The 16,864-nt window shown below is 23.3% G+C and overlaps 1 protein-coding gene and 2 long non-coding RNA genes across 4 annotated transcripts in view; 2 read left to right on the top strand and 1 right to left on the bottom strand.

Annotated features, from left to right (window-relative positions):
- The window catches only part of LOC122513106, a 35,652-nt gene extending 33,755 nt beyond the window's left edge, over nt 1-1,897 (top strand). Inside the window, exon 4 of the long non-coding RNA XR_006302687.1 lies at nt 1,765-1,897. This is a non-coding gene — a long non-coding RNA (uncharacterized LOC122513106). The remainder of the gene's footprint in view (nt 1-1,764) is intronic.
- The window catches only part of LOC122513102 (osmotic avoidance abnormal protein 3-like), a 39,197-nt gene extending 22,362 nt beyond the window's left edge, over nt 1-16,835 (bottom strand). The window contains exons 1-4 of one of the 2 annotated variants that reach the window (XM_043629352.1): nt 16,641-16,835; nt 12,081-12,152; nt 5,744-5,909; nt 1,773-2,370 (exon numbers count right to left, since the gene is read on the bottom strand). In XM_043629352.1, coding sequence (XP_043485287.1) covers nt 1,773-2,370; nt 5,744-5,909; nt 12,081-12,152 — 836 coding nt within the window. In that variant the 5' untranslated portion in view covers nt 16,641-16,835. Of the gene's footprint in view, nt 1-1,772; nt 2,371-5,743; nt 5,910-12,080; nt 12,153-12,785; nt 13,298-16,640 lie in introns of those variants that run through there. The other variant, XM_043629353.1, reaches the window with a different exon arrangement.
- Nucleotides 2,244-12,234, top strand: LOC122513105. Its single transcript, XR_006302686.1, has 4 exons — nt 2,244-2,381; nt 5,752-5,877; nt 6,791-6,977; nt 12,099-12,234. It is a non-coding gene; the product is annotated as an uncharacterized LOC122513105 (long non-coding RNA).
- Nucleotides 16,836-16,864: the final 29 nt, after the last annotated feature.

Genomic DNA, 16,864 nt, shown 5'->3' with positions numbered 1-16,864 from the left:
ATATTGACAGAACACTACTGCGCATGTGTAATATTGACAGAACGCTACTGCGCATGTGTAACATTGACAGAACACTACTGCGCATGCGTAACATTGACAGAACACTACTGCGCATGCGTAACAGTGATAGAACACTACTGCGCATGCGTAACATTGACAGAACACTGCTGCGCATGCCTAATATTGATAGAACACTACTGCGCATGTGTAACATTGACAGAACACTACTGCGCATGCGTAACATTGACAGAACACTACTGCGCATGCCTGACATTGACAGAACACTACTGCGCATGCCTGACATTGATATAACACTACTGCGCATGCGTGATTTGTGAATATGTATACATTTGTGTTAATATTATTTTTAAAAGATATACATATATATACGACTAGGGTCGGTCGGTCGGTCGGTCGGTCGGTCGGTCGGTCGTTCTTCAACTTAATATAATAAGAGATTTCAATTAAACTAAATTGCAATAAGATTTTAAATATTTGTTTAACAAAAATTATTAAAATTTTGAATAATTTAATGTAGAAATTCTAAAAAGACTTAGGTTTTTGAACAAATTTTAATTAAAATTTTTTTTGAAGATAATTGAATTCCCGAAAATATAATTTTAAAAATAGAAACAATTAAAAGTTTTGTCAAATTTCATTGAAATAAATTTTATATTTGAAGAAATTTAATTTTACTGCCTTTAAAAATTGTTTTGACATATAATAATTGTATTTTTTAAGAATTATATTTCGAAAAAAAATAATAAATTTTCGTTTTTCAAAAAGAAAGCTTTTGTAAGTAACAATAATATGGGCTTTAAAATTTTTTAGGGTTTTTGAACAGAAAGTCCAAACGAAAATGTCCAAGACAAAAAGTCCAAAGTTAATGAAGTTCAAAAAAATAAGAAAAACAATAGTTTCACTTATGACCTTTTGTATTGGATTTTTTGTCCTGATCAACAAGTCCAAATCAAAAAATCCAAACTAAGAAATGTAGGTAATGTAAGTAGAAAAGACATAAAGAAGTAAATAAATAGACAGATAGGTAAATAATTTTTTAATAATTTTAATTAATAATAATACTTATTAATATGTACCTAGATTGAATTGATCAGTCGGCACTTCGCCAGTATTTAATAATTAAGAGTCAGAATTTATCGATCACTTCGAGTGATCGATCAATTCTGACTCTTAATTAATAAAATTTATTGCTAAATTCTTTGTTTTAAATAATTTTTTTCCAAAGAATAGAAAAAAATGAATCGCTATTACGTTGACTGAAATTGTAATTTCTATTTATGCGGTTGTGTTTTTTTATAATTAGAAATATGTATATCAAATTATTTGGTCACAATATTCACATTGTAAAGGTGAATATAAACGAAATAAACCTAAAGGACATCATTGTATTAAAATAAAATGCGATTGACTTATTTCTTATAAATATATCAAGGAAACATATATTTTTTACTATTTTTTTTGGATTTTTTTACTCTGGACATTTTCACTTTGGACTTTTTGTACTTTGGATTTTTTTTCTTGGATATTTTGGATTGTCCTATATTCATTTTTTTAGTTGTGCTGGTTTGTTGATTAATTTACTAAGTACATAATAAGAATTGAATTGGATGAAAATAATTAGTTTAGTAAAGTAAATAGTAAAATAAAATAATAAAACTGTCAAAAAAATTGCTTTAAAATAAATAAATAAATAAAAAATAATTTTTTAAATAAATAAGTTTGCTAGCAATAATTTTGTTTCAGATGCGAACCTGTAGGGAACATGACGACCATTACCAGCGGCAAGGGCGCTAATAACATTGCCAAGCGCTGAGAGACTGAGATTAATACTCGCAGCTTCCTTGAGTCGATCACCTGTTGCACCTGTTCGCGTTTGTCTCTCGGAGCCAGCGAGATCAACGAGATGGAGCCGGCCACGTCTCACGGCATTGCCACGTTTATCATCGTCGTTAATTGCAATCGCCTCCAACGAGAGTGTTAATACCGCGTGACTTCTGGAGCTGGCCTGATTCATTTTTGTAGCGGCAGCAATTCGACGACGATTCCCTTGCTCAACGAGACGACCGCATTCAATTGCATTCTTAACGGTCACCTCCCTAAGGCCGCCGGCGACATAAGTACCACGCGAGGGATCCTCCTTTAATTGAAGGAGATTTTCACCTCCACTGTCCTGCAGCAGATCGCGAAGTTTCTCATTGTATATCTCCAAATAGCTGAGCAATGCCAAATATCGCGTGTCCTGACTACTCGTCGATGTCGCTTCGAATAGATGCTCGAGTGCACGGTCAATGAATCCCTGCATTGTGAAGGATTTCCCGCAACCGGTTTGTCCATATGCGAAAACAGTTGCTGTGAAAATAGTAATTCATTTTTTTACTTTTTATCTTTATAACTTACTCTTCTCTCTTTTCTTTTTTAACCCATGATCCTAAAGTTCTAAACGTTCAAATGAACCGGAACGAATTTTATTTACTTCTTCTTCAATTTAAATTTTGTGTCGCTATAAAAAAAATTAATTCTAAACTTTCTAAGTGTCAAATTTAAGTTTTGAATTTTTATTGCGAACACTAATTTATAAAAATATTTTTAATAAAAAATGTTTCCTTCATTTGAACGTTCAAAACTTGTGGATAATTTTAACCCTCCGTCACTCGCATGGTGAGAAAACTTGTCACCCACTTGATTTTTTTTAAAAAATTTTTCTTAAAATACATAAATTCCTATTTCTAATCACAATTTTTTAACAAAATTCTGTTCTTCTTTGAAAAAAAGGAATAATTTGCATCATTTTTATACCAAAAGTTCCAAAATTAATATAAAAAAATATATTGAATAGATATAAATTTCTATTTGTTAATTACGATTTTTAACGAGATTATTTTCAAATTTTGTCAAAAAATTTTGCAAAATTTCTATTTTTTTATTACAATTTTTTAACGAAGTCTCAAGTATTTTTTTAAAGAATTAAAAATTGAATATTGTTAGATAAAAAAAAATTTTGAAAATTACCTTTGTTAGAAAATCACCTTCATTAGAAAAATGATTTTTAGAAATTCACCTTTATTAGAAAAAAAAGTTTTAGAAAATAAAAAATTAAAAAATGCGTTTTAGAAAAACTGTACCTCAATCAAATTATAATTATAAAATCGATCCTCTTTTATAAATTGAAACAGATTATATATTCTTTGGATGTATGTGTTACAAAACCTGATGCGAGTGGCAGAGGGTTAAACAAAAAAGTATTTCGAAAACATTGAGGCTGCGTCTACAACAGAAAAAATAATGTGTAGAAAATTGTGTAATATACAGTGTAATTGCCCCTGACAGTTGTCAATGCCAAAAACAATACACATTACACTACAAATTACACATTATTTTTTTCTATTGTAGACGCAGCCTGAAAATGTCTACGTATTCACATGGAAAAAATATAATGTAACTTTTATTATTTACCAAGTAAAACCTAAAGTGAAAAGGACTTTTTTCCCCTTTTTGTCAACTTTTACAATTTATGTAATGAGAATAAATTTTGCTACGTAATAAGTACATTTTCACGGTCGCCGCAGGTCAAAATAATCAGGGAAAAGTTAGGAAAAATAAAACTGTTCTGGGAAGTGACAGAGAATTTTATTAAAAGTTTTGGAAAAATATCAAATTTCTAGAATTGCTACAAAAAAATTTAGTTTTTAAAAATTTTGATAAAATTGTTTGCAAGAACTCAATTATTTTCATAAATAAAAAAAATTCTTCTCTGGAATTCAATTATTTTCAAATTTTAATACAATTTTGATAAAATCTCTCGAAATAAATTCAATTATTTTTAAAAATTCTAATAAATTTGAAAAATTTTATTTAGAAATTATAAAAAAAGAGGTTTTTAAAAAATCGTCATTAAAATTTTTTGAAAATAGTTGAATTCTCAAAAATAATTTTAAAAAATTGAAAAATAGGAAATTTTCTTAAATTACACTAAAATAAATTTTATCTTTTTAAGAATTTTATTTTCTCAGTTTAACAATTAATATAATAAATTTTTCATGTCCAAAAACATTTTTGAAAAATTTTAAAATCTTGATTTCTCTTTGAATTATTTTTTCACTTTAAAAAAGTTTTCATAATCACAATTTTTGAAACTATACCTTTTCTTCTTATTTCTCTAAATAATTAAATTTATTTTAAATAATTGGATTCTTGAGTAACTTTCTTAAAATTATTAATTATATAATTCAATTATATTAGATTTTAGTTAAAACAATTGCAATTTACGGTTAAGTTTGTAACAAACTTTCTGATGGTGTTAAATTAAAATTTTTCGAAAATTTTAATTACTGTAAAGAAATCAATTCTCTATAATAATAATCGTTGTATTCCAGTAATTTGTTCGCAGTTTGAAGAAAAGTTGTTGTTTGCTTTTTTGATTTCTAACTTTTTTAATAATATTTATTTTTAAATGTTTTGAATTTGAAAATTAATGTACTGAAAATCTTGAATTCTTAAGAAGAATTTATCAAAAAATTTGAAATTTGAAAACAATTGAAATCGTTCGAGAAATTCAATTAAAATTGTATTTGAAATAATTGAATTTTCATGATGAATTTTATTTTTTATAAAAATAATTCAATTGTTTTTAAGAATTTCAATGATTTTTTTTAAATAATCGAGTTTTTTTAATAATTTCAATTGAAAATTTTGAAAGTATAGAATAATTGAATTCTATAAAGAATTTCTTTCAAGTTTTGAAAATTATCGTGTTTGTTATAATAATTGCAATTAAACATTTGGTTATTGAATTTTATTACCATTTTCTTTAAATAATTGAATTCATTCAAGAAATTTTATTAAAATTTTGAAAATAATTGAATTCTTTCGAAGAATTTCTTTAATTTTTTTCCTACCTAAGATCAATTTTGTTAATAATTGTGATTAATAATAATATTATTAAATTCTATTGAAATTGTTGATAGAAAATTAAATTCTTTTGAGTAATTTCTATAAATTTTTTTAAAAGAATAGTTTTTTAATAATTTTTATTGAAAAATTGGAAAATAATTCAATTTTACGAAGAATTTCTTTCAACTTTATAAAATAGTCATGTCTGTTATTAATTGTTGTTAAAAATTTGATTATTGAATTTCATTAAAAGTTTTTGGAAATAATTGAATCCTTCCCAGAATTATATTTCAATTTTTTAAAATAATTGAATTCTTTCAATAAATTTGATGAAAATTTGACTGAAAATAATTAAATTGATACAAACAAATTTATTAATGAAATTAGTGAATTTCAAAAAGTTTTTATTTACAGTTCTGAAAAATTAGGTTCTTAAAATATTTTAGTTCAATTTTTTTAGGATAATTGAATTTTTATACTAGGTAGATTTTTCATTTCTATTTAATTTCAGTTTTATTAATATTTTTGAAAATTATCTAGAGAAGTTTGATACAATAACTAATTTTATTTTAAAAATAGAAAGTATCTAAAAATTCAGAAAAATTTCATGGAAAAACAAAATCAAATTTTTGTGGCAACTCTAATTGTACTAAGTTTTCTAAAAATTCACCTTGGAAAAAGTAAAATATAGAACTTTGAAATTCATGAGAGTTTAGGTTTTACTTTGATAGTATAGCAAAATTTACTCTAATCGTTTTTGCCGTGCATAACATTATTTTATAAAATTTGAAATGACTTATTTCTAAATTTAAACATTAATTATTTTTTGTACCATTGTAGCCTTCCAAAACTGCTTCGACAACAACAGAACCCACGGCTTCGTAAACAGATTCAGTTGTTGATTCTGTACCAAATGCTGCATCGAATTGATAAACTTTTCCAGTATCGGTGCCATCGAGAGTGCAGGTTTTACTTTGTGGATCAATTGTGATGACATTCTAGGAAAATATTTGAAAAAAAAGATGAAAAATTATGTTAACAAATTAGAAGAAAAAAGAAATAATGATGAGATAAAATTTGCAATATTTTTATAACAATTGATCTAGAATTTTATAGTCACTCTTTTATTTTTATTTCTTAATGGGGCACTTGCTATAATTTTGTTTAAATAATACAATAATAATCTCAACAGAGGTTAAAACACTTCCGTATTTTGTATACAGTGACAAAAAAATTTCATTTTGAAAATAAAAAAATAAAAATATTTATAGGTATTACTGTTTAGAATTGAACAACTTTTTCTTTAATTAGCATTATTTTCAAATTCTATGCAAAAATAGTATAAATAAAAAAAACTTTGCAAGACTGAATTTACTTTTATTAAGAGAAATAATAAAGAAAACTGATATTACAATTTTAAGTAATAGTATGAAAAATGAATTCAAATAGCTTTTTGATAAAAAAACTGATGAATGTAAAATTTATTGCATAAAAAAAATGTTATACGCAAATGAATTTAAAAAAAATTTAATTTTTTAATTAATGAATTTTTCAAATAAATTTTCTAGTCACTGAATACAAAAAAATTAATTGTTTCAAACAGTTGATTTTTAATTTATTACTAAATATTAAAATTAAAAAATATTTGTATTTTAACATTTTTATTTATTTATTATTATGTTTAATTCATCATTTCTAATTTACAGATTTACTTTGACACATTTCATAAAAGAAAAACAAAAAGAAAAAAAAATGCTGAATGTTCTGAAATTTGAATTGTGCATTTAATTAAAATATAAACGAGAAATTATTTCTTGGAAAATATGGATGCAACAGTTTCTCCACTGTGAATAATGATGTTTTTTCTCCTTTTTTGCAGCAACATCAGGAAGCAGCGGGAAAATTGGAAAGCCTATTGTTAAAAAGACTTTACTACTTCTAAACATTAATGCGAAAATTGAAAGGTGTAATAAGTGAAATAAGTATAATAATTGGAGATAGAACATATTTAATGACGCAATATCGTTCAACATGCACATTCTGTTTTATCTTAGTCAAACAAGTGTGTAAGTTCTTGTGTTCATTTTTATTGTTTGTTTTCTTTTTTCTTCATTCAATATTGATCACCAGTATAATCACATTTTATTTCGTTTTTTTTCCTTTTTTCTCATTTTCTTAATTGCCATTGATCTTTTAATATAATAGTCAAACGAGAAACAATAAAATAATTTTACCACTGACTTCAGTTTTGTTTTTTCAATTTTTAGAATTTTTATTCGTCTCAAAACTTTTTAAGTCATTTATATATTTAATTTGTTTATTCCGGAAATAATTTATTCTTTACATTATTGTATTTTATATTATTTTTATTCTTGTTTATTTTATTTAATTATTTATATCACATAAACGGGTCAAAAAAGAAAATATATTTACTATTTTTTTTTCTTTTATTATTATTATTTATTTTCTTTTATTATTTTACTTTTATTTCTTTGATTTTTTATTAGCATTAGGTATTTAAATAGACTTTTTTATTTATAACGATCAACAAGTTTTGAACGTTCAAATGAACGAAATGACGTTCAATCTAACGATTGAAAGAAAAAAAAATCATTTTTACTCAAAAAACAATATTTTTTGTTTACAAATTTTCATTTTTTGAATTGGTGTCGAAGTTACAAAAATTTAAACAGAAAAATATTTTTTCTATTAAATCGTTGATTATAAACGTAAACCTTACCAACGTACGAAATGTGTTTCATCAAAAATATTTTCAAAAATTACCGATTGCAATAAAAATTAAAAAATTTTAATTTAACATTTGGAAACTTTATAATTTACTTTTTTGTCAGTGACACAAAATTATTGTGTAATACAAATTTTAATTGAAAGAGAAATAAATAAATAAATTTAAAATGAAATGAAATAAATAATAAACAAGACGATAATAATAATAATAATAATAATAATAATAATAATAATAATAATAATAATAATAATAATAATAAAAATGAAAAATTAATAAATTTATAATACATTTTAATTATATCATAAATTTTAGTAATTTTTTTTATCATTTACTTACTTACAAATGTAAAATATAGTGAAATAGTAAAGCAACTTTGTAGTGTAAAGCACATTAATTCATAATAAAGTCTAAAAATAAAGTTCCAAATTTATAAACAAAAAAGTATATAAATAAATAATTTCGATAAACAAAAATTGTGGAATATTTTTTTTCCTAATCAAATAATAATATATTAGAATTTTAATAATTTTGTATAAATACTTAAAAGAATAATGTTAATATTGAATGAATTGTCGAAGGCTGATGAAAGTCTTTAGATTGTGTCTATAAACAATTTAATGATAAGAGGGAACTCAAATCGTTTTTTATCAATCGTTAATTTGATGCCTAGGCGGGTATTCGAGACATGCAACGACCTGCTTCCATATCGATGCGATGGAGCGAAATATGTGCCGAATCGATATCACCTGAGCGCTAGTTTTCACAATTTTTTTTTCTTTTTTTTCTCTTCTTTTTCTTTCTTTTCTTTTCATATAAATAACGATATATAGTCATAATAAGACACGTGTGTATATCGATAAAACAACTAAAGTATTTGATTTTCAGAATGTAAATATAGTACACCGAGTGTCTAGTTTTATGGAAACTTTTTAAATAAAATTTTTATGCCTTTCGTTAAAAGAAAGAAGGAAAAAATGCAATATTAATATAATTTTTTCTTTTTTTATAATAAAAATGCAGAATAATAAATTTGATAGAATATATGTGTGCATATAAAAAAATGCAGTGACTAAAAGACAAAAAAAATCCCTATGTTTTGCTGTAGTTGCTAAGTTACATTCGCTCGATATAACGTTCAAGTACTTGACTAAATTGATAAGAAAAAAAAATAAAAAAAAATAAAAAATTGCACACGCACATTGCGTTAATTGAACTGTGGAGGGGGAAGGGGGGATGGACAATAAATTAATTAATTTGAAGGGATTTCCTCTTCGTGTTGCACTCGCTCTTAAAGTTATAATCAATTTGCCAGCTCTTCAAAATTTGTTTTCCAAAGTCAGTTTGTTACAATAAATTAGTTTCAATTAAGATAAGGGGCTTATTTAGATAATTACTTCTTTGCATAATTTATTATTCATTAGGTTCTTAGATAAAACTAAACTATGTAATTTTCAATTATAAACAAAATCCTTTTTCCATTTTTTTAATTTAATGGAATTTTCAAACTTATTTTACTAATTAATTGGTCAATTTTCTTCTACATTTTATTTTTTTATTATTATATTCGATTATATTAACAAAATAGAATAATAATAATTAAAATTATTGAAATTAAACTAATTTTTTAAAATTTTACTTTATTTATTAAAATTAAACTAATAAATTTTAATTTTAAAGAAAGAATTACAAATTACAAATTTTAATTTTAGCATTAGTTCCGAAAATTGGTCATTTTCACTCAATTTTCAAGTCTTTTGATTTTTGAATTGGACAAAAAATTTACTGGTATAATAAAATCTAGTAATCAAAATGAATATAGAAATTATAATTTCTAATTCATTTAAAAGCATTGATTTAGAAAATTATTAATTTTAACTTGATATTCAAGTATATTGATTCAGAAAAAATATACTGGGAATGAGATTTTGCAATTAAAAAATGTACTAAGGAAAAAGTTTTTCCATTGACTGAAATATAAAAATTTTTATATTGTGATGTTATTTTGTTTGGATTTACAATTTTAGTGTGATATAATAGTCTTTGATAAAAATCAATTATTTTTATTATTTAAAATATTTTATTTATGAGCTTTCGCCCATAAAAATTATAAAAATTTTAATTTTAGAGGAAGCTAAAAAAATTGTTAATTTGGTTTCAATTTAAGTTTATTCTTTTGAATTACAGAAAAAAATATATCAGTAAAAAATTTTAATAAATTGATTTAAAAAATGTCGATTGTTATAAATATTTAAAATTGTATCCGCGAAGTTTAAAAAATTTCTAATTTAAATCCAATTTTTAAACCTTTTGAATTAAAAAAAATAGGCAGAAAAATTTTTTGTTAATTAAAAATTCGAGAGAGAAAATTTTTTTTTTCCAAATAAAACTTGAAGAGTTATATAAAAAATATTTTTTAAAAATATGTACTAAAGAGTCTCTAACCTTCTAAATATTAAATAAATAAATAATTAAAAAATAAACAAAAACATTAAAAATTTTTAAAATAAAAAAAATTACTAAAAAAAAATCATTAAAAATAAAAAAAAAATAAATCAAAGTTATATATATATATATATATATTAACGCTTTCATAACGCAATAAATCAAAATGTTTTAATTGTTATTCAGTTTCTTGGCGGAATCTAGATTACGCTATGCCCTAGATGCATTTTATAATAATAATAATAATGATAATAATTATCGTGAGTCTAACGAGGTGAAATTGCATTTAATCGAAGCGCATTTACTACAAAGTCATGATTTTAGTACATACTAAATTATTTAATATATTTTTATTGAAATAGATATATTTTATATATAGAAATTTAAAAAATCCAAAGCTACCAATTAAAATTTATTCGTTAATTATTTTAAGACTGTATAGAAAAATATTAATTAAAATTTAAAAAATTGCAAATTAGAGAAATCACATGTTTATAGTTTGATTTTATTTGAAACATAAAAAAGCCATTAGTGTGAAAAAAGTAAAAAAAAAAAAGAAAAAAATGTTGAAAAGAAATTTTTAAAAAAAGAAATAATAAAATTTCAAATTATATGGGAATATTTGAATAATTTATTTCCCTATTTTATTGACTTTTGTAATTATTTAGCAATATTATTGGGTAAATATTACTAAGTTCGTAATATACTTTAGGCAAGGAGAGTAAATAATAGAAAAAAAATAGAAAAAAATGCTGAAAATACAGAAATAAATTCTATATTTTGAATAGAAATGATAAAATTACGTAAAAATTGAAACTCATTTTCACAAATTTGACAAATTATATGAGAGGGTGGTTATTTTCATAAGCCGTTGATTACCAAATGTGGAAATAAATGATTATTGAGAACAAAACTTTCAAAAATGTAATAAAAATGTTTTATTCAAAATTTTTTTTATTTCATATTTTTCATTTACAATTCATTTTATTATTTTGTATTAGTATTAGTAATAATATATTGATAATAAGATAATAACTATTTACACCTTTTATTACAAAATAGTGAAAAAATTGACAATAACCTAATAATTTATGTACATAATAAATAGGCTTATAAAAAATTATTAATAATAATGAATGATATATTATTTAATTGTTAAAAATCATTTATAAAGAATTGTAAAACATACATAAATAAAAATATTGTTTTACAGTGCCATAAAATAAAACTAAAAAAAAAATAAAAATCTTTGAAATTTAAAAAGTTTTTGAAGAAAAAAATTAATATTTTTTTCTGAGACAAAATAGAAAAAAATTCTAATTGAAAATGTAAATAATAGAATTTAAGAAAATAAAAATCTTTCATATTTAAAAAGTTTTTGAGAAAAATGATGGCATTTTTTCTAAGACAAAATAAAAAAAATCCCAATTGAAAATTTAAATAATAGAATTTAAGTAAATAATAATAAATATTTCAAATTTAAGAATTTTTTGAAGAAAAAAAGTTGATATTTTTCTGAGATAGAATAGAAGAAAGTATAATTGACAATTTAAATAATAGTACCTAGAATTTGAGCAAATAATTCAATATTGTTCAATTTTTTAATACGTATTTAATTTACATAATATGTTTAATTGTTTAATATATTTAAATATCTATTAATTTACCATTTTTCCTAATATAATGTGAAAATTTGTTTATATCGTTTCTTAATTTGTTAAATATTTAAATTAAAAAAATTTAAATATAAATTTTGAAAAATTATATTTTGATCTAAATTTTTAATAATTAATTTAAATGTAAATATTAGTCAAAAATTAAATTTAAATCCAAATACCTAAATATTAAATTAAAATAAAAATTTTTCGACTTATACTGGTGATCGATATTGTAATTTTGTTAATTTCCTGCATGTCATCAAAGTTTTTAATAAAAAATTTTCAGGTTCTTATGTGATTTTTTTTTTAATATTCTATACCTTGCATCTTTGTTGCAGTTCACGTTGGGACATTGGCCGGCATCGTACAGCTACTTTCACAGACTCACTCATCTGTTCAACAGAAAGATAGAATGATTTAAGAAAGTTGAGAAAGTGATAATTTTTAATTTTTTTGTTTTTTTCTTCTTTTGCTTATTACGCTCACAGAGGTTTAATAACAATTCTAATAAATTTTTTTTACTACATGCGCTTTGTAACAAGAAAACGAAAGTGATTTATTGATCATTCACATTTTTCGCTCACAATCCTCACAATTGTATACAAAACTTAATCAAGGTACATTTTCCTTTTAATCATTCTCAAAGTTTTATAATTTCTCAATCAATCAATTTTTTTTTGTAAACGATTCTTGGATTTGATGAATAATTTTTAGAAATCTGTAACGATGTGTCCAATTTCTTTCTTTTCTTAAAAATAACAATAATTAAATAAAAATAATAATAATTTGAAATTATTTATTACAGATACATATTTTTAATTAATAATTAATAGCAATTAATACTAATTTATAATTTGTAGTGAATTAACAATAGTAAATTAATAATTAATTATCTGTTGCATCATTAATTTATTATTCATTGTAGTTATTTGGAAGTTGTGAAAAAAGTCTTTACAAAAATATAAAATAAGTGAATATTGTCGTGTATTTATTGTTAACAGAGAGAAACTGAGGAGAGTACGCACGTAATGCAAATCGCTCCAAATCGCTCTTTCCTTTGAAAGTCTGCCCCCTCGCGGCCAAAAGTCCCAAGCTTAGGTGGTTTGCTATATGCTATATATATTGCCTAAATCGGTGAGCTTGCACACCTTGCACACATATGTAAAATGCAATGGCTAAGCCGAAGTATAATCGGAAGCACTCGCGATCGCTCGTAAAATGCAAGGAACGCGACCGCAAGGAATAGAACTAAAAAGAGGTTATGACAATGTTTTGACGTGCACAACCCATGGTTTTGACATTTGTACACATCATTTATGCAAAGTTTTTTGTGGTTTTTATGCTGATAAAATTTTGCATTTACACCAAAATTTGCAATAGTTCAATGAGATAGATAATAATTAATTCCTAGTTTAAATCCGGCACTTTTGCCTATTTAAAATTTCTAGTTTCAAAACTATACAAATTATGATACATACACAAAATTTCAGAAGCATTAATTCCCGAAAGACTTTCACAGTACATATTTATACACTTTTTTAAGTGAAATATTTAAAAATTATTTCAGGAATTTGAGCGTATTACATTTTAATTAAGGCTCTTTATTTTGACATATATTTGATTAAATATTTATTGGAAAAAATTCTTCTTTAAAAAAAGAGGAATTAAAATTGGCAAATAAAATATTGTGTCGTCAATAATTCTCATTATCAACATTTATCAGAAAAAAAATTCTGATTTTTGCCATGTCCAGCAATCTTTGACAATATTGAAAGCATTTAGGAATTTTTATTAATTCACTTTCTAAATTTTGGAATCATTCCTAATTTTCATACAAAACTTTTGACTTTTTCCATTTCTGACAATAACTGAAATTTACGTTATGTTAATGTTTCAAATAAAAGTTTACAATTGGAAATATTCACAAATAAATGTCAAAAAGTCAAAATTCTATCTGGAATACAGGAAAAATCAAAATCGAACAAGAATAAACTATAAGTATTATGAATTAGTAAAAATATTTACTAATTTAAATCAGTGACTAACTTTTTGCTTTTGAATTACTACATTTTAATAATAAATTAGTAAAATTTAAAAATTACTATTTATTAGTAAAATTAAAATTAAATTAAAATTTTATTAATTAAATTAATAAAGTCCCTGCAAAGTTAGTGTCAATGTTGAGCATCGAAAACATTTTTTTTTTTCACAAAACCGAAAAAACGAAACAATTTATTATTTTAAAGATTTTAGATTATTACAGACAGGCCACATGTCAGTAAAGTCAGGAAAATGTTAGAAAAAAATATTTTTGTCATGGAAAGTAAGAAAATTGGAACTTTTTTCGACTTATTTTCAAAAATTGCGACAATTTTGACTTTTCTTCCAAACATTGCAAGAAAATACAACAATTTTTAGTAAAAAAGTGCAACTTATTTCGATTTTTATAATGCGAAAAATAACTATAAACAAATCTTTCAAAAATTGTTTTTGAATCGTTTTTTAAGATAATTGAATTTTTCAAATATATTTAGAATAAAAATCTTTTTGAATAATTGGAATTTTGTACAATTTTATTGAAAATAATTTTTTTTTAAAGTATTTTCGTAGAATTTTTTTAAATTTTTTTAATTTTTGTAATCTGACATCGGATTTGTCATCAGCGACCCCGAAAACCCCCGAGTAACGAATTTTAAACGAATTTCATCGATTTTAAAAAACTTGTCCGTCATATTGGATCCGCCATTTTGAAATTTGAAAAACTAACATTGGATTCAAAATCTACGACATCTGAAACCCTTGATTAGTGATTTTAGTCACTTTAGGGCTTAACTAAATTTTATTACTTGAATTTTTGCTGCAAATGTTTATGGGATACTAGAAATGCTGAAAGTAGTTTCGTTCACTAAATTTAGTGTAGAATTGTCATTTTTAATCCAATCGAGGTCCATAAGGGCTCAAAATTTTTGTAATCATATTGTCTATCATTAAAAAAACTAAAACCTAAACATTTTTTCCTGTTTGATGTAGAAAAAAATAGTAGAAGTTACTTAGGTGTCAAAATCATCAAAATTGGCATAAAATTTGATCTTTAATCGACTGTAACTTTCTCAATTTTCATTGAATTTTATTCTGTGACCTATGGATCGAAAGGTAATTTAATAACCTTTCCAATGAAACCACATTTATTATATTTTGATAAGCTAATTTTCCTACAGGTAAGTTTAAGTGACGTTTTACCTCGAAAATGCAAAGTTTGAAGCTACAGAAAAACTGCACGAGGGAAAAAAATTAAAATTATGATTTTCTTACTCAATAATCACCTACTATTCGAAAAAGAAATGTTTTGTTCGATTGACAATTTCACTGTAAACCAGTGTAATAAATGATCAATACGATTATGACGCAAATAACATTTTAAGTGGGGGGCGAGAAAAATATTTTTAGAATTTTTTTTCAAAGAAAATTATTACATTAGGGAAAAACTCCACCTGATGAGTTTCAATTGTTAGACCAAAAATTCTCATTAACTCATTGACCTTCAACTCTAAAACATTGAACTTGAAATAAAGTATATCAAAACGATTAAATTAAGTGACAAATAAAAAAATTTTTTTTACTCATAAATGTCAATACTAAATTATTGTTTTCGACGTATAATAAACTAAATTGTTTTTTTTCTTATATAATATATATACATGTGGAATTAATGAATTATAGTAAACAGAAAGGTAAATAAACTATTTTCTTTTCCAATATATGTGAAAATATTATACTTTGCAATTGATATAGAAAACTTTAACTTTTACCACTAAAAAGAAAAATATTTATTATGCTTTCTATTTTATTTAATAGGAAAACACCTTTTTATGTATTTGACCTTCGAATTTTTTTGTGTCAAAAAGAGATAAATATTAATATTACAATTCTTTTCTCTAAATTTGTTATTATTATTTGTTAATTATTTGATATTCATTTGTTATTTATTCGTTATTAATTTAAATTGTTTTTCAATATGTATAATAAATGCAATTTAATGTAATAATTAAACGCAATATAGATTAATAAATTCTACTACAAATTTAATAAATTTTTCATAATATATTTATTTGTAAAATATGATTATCAATTATTATTACCATCTTTTTTATTATTACCATTTTTTAATTATAAAAATGGTAAAATTAGAAATATTTTATGTTCTTCAATAAGAAATTATACCTAAACAATAGAAAAGAAATTAATAGATATTCTTTTTATTTTGATAATTTTCGTAATAACGCCTTCGAAATACTGTCAGTCGAACACGTGGTTAAAGCAGGTTATCTGAAATCAATTCCTAATTGAACAATAATTTTGCAACTTATTTCCCTAATATTACCTTATAACACAAACTAGCGATTTTTTAAACTACATTAAAAGTATTTTAATATTCATAACTTAAAAGGAATGAAAATAGAATAATCAATATTTACTCTATACAATATTATTACGCATCAATTGGCAAAATAAAATAACAAACGATTGAAAATCAATGTCCATATAGAATGCAAATTATTTACAACCTTTTCATTTCTCTAAACTTGTGAAAAGAAATGGAAAGTAGAATAAAGAGTTTCTTATATTTGGAAAATACTTTTCTCTCTTTATCGATGATTTTCCCTTTGTCAAAATAATTTTTATATTTCGAAAATATTTGTATATGTCAAAAGCAAACTTTTGTACATATAGGTTATGTCTATATGATTCATAAGAAGTAAGAATTATTAATTTTTTCTATAAATATTTGCGCATAAGATTTGGAAAATAATGAAAAAGAATGCCGGTAATTCACCTAAATGTTTGTAAAACAAATAAAATATGGAGTACAAATTGCTTACCTTTATAAATGTTGTTTTACCTTCCTTTGATGTAAATTAAAACTTTACACGCACAATTTGTGAACCACATTTTTTTCACTTTTTTATGTTTCAGCACGTCCAGCGCGTGTCGTTTAAAGAAGTACGACAGAAACTGTTGGGAACATTTTTTATTACATATATTATAACTAAAAAGTGTGTGTGTATATATTTCACCTGTGACCTGCGCTTCGAACAATTTCGAA

Source organism: Leptopilina heterotoma, unplaced genomic scaffold (genome assembly GCF_015476425.1).
Source record: "Leptopilina heterotoma isolate Lh14 unplaced genomic scaffold, ASM1547642v1 Lhet_134, whole genome shotgun sequence".
Lineage (NCBI taxonomy): Eukaryota > Metazoa > Arthropoda > Insecta > Hymenoptera > Figitidae > Leptopilina > Leptopilina heterotoma.
Note: the sequence above shows the minus strand (reverse complement) of the source record. Positions and strands in the feature narration are given on the sequence as shown.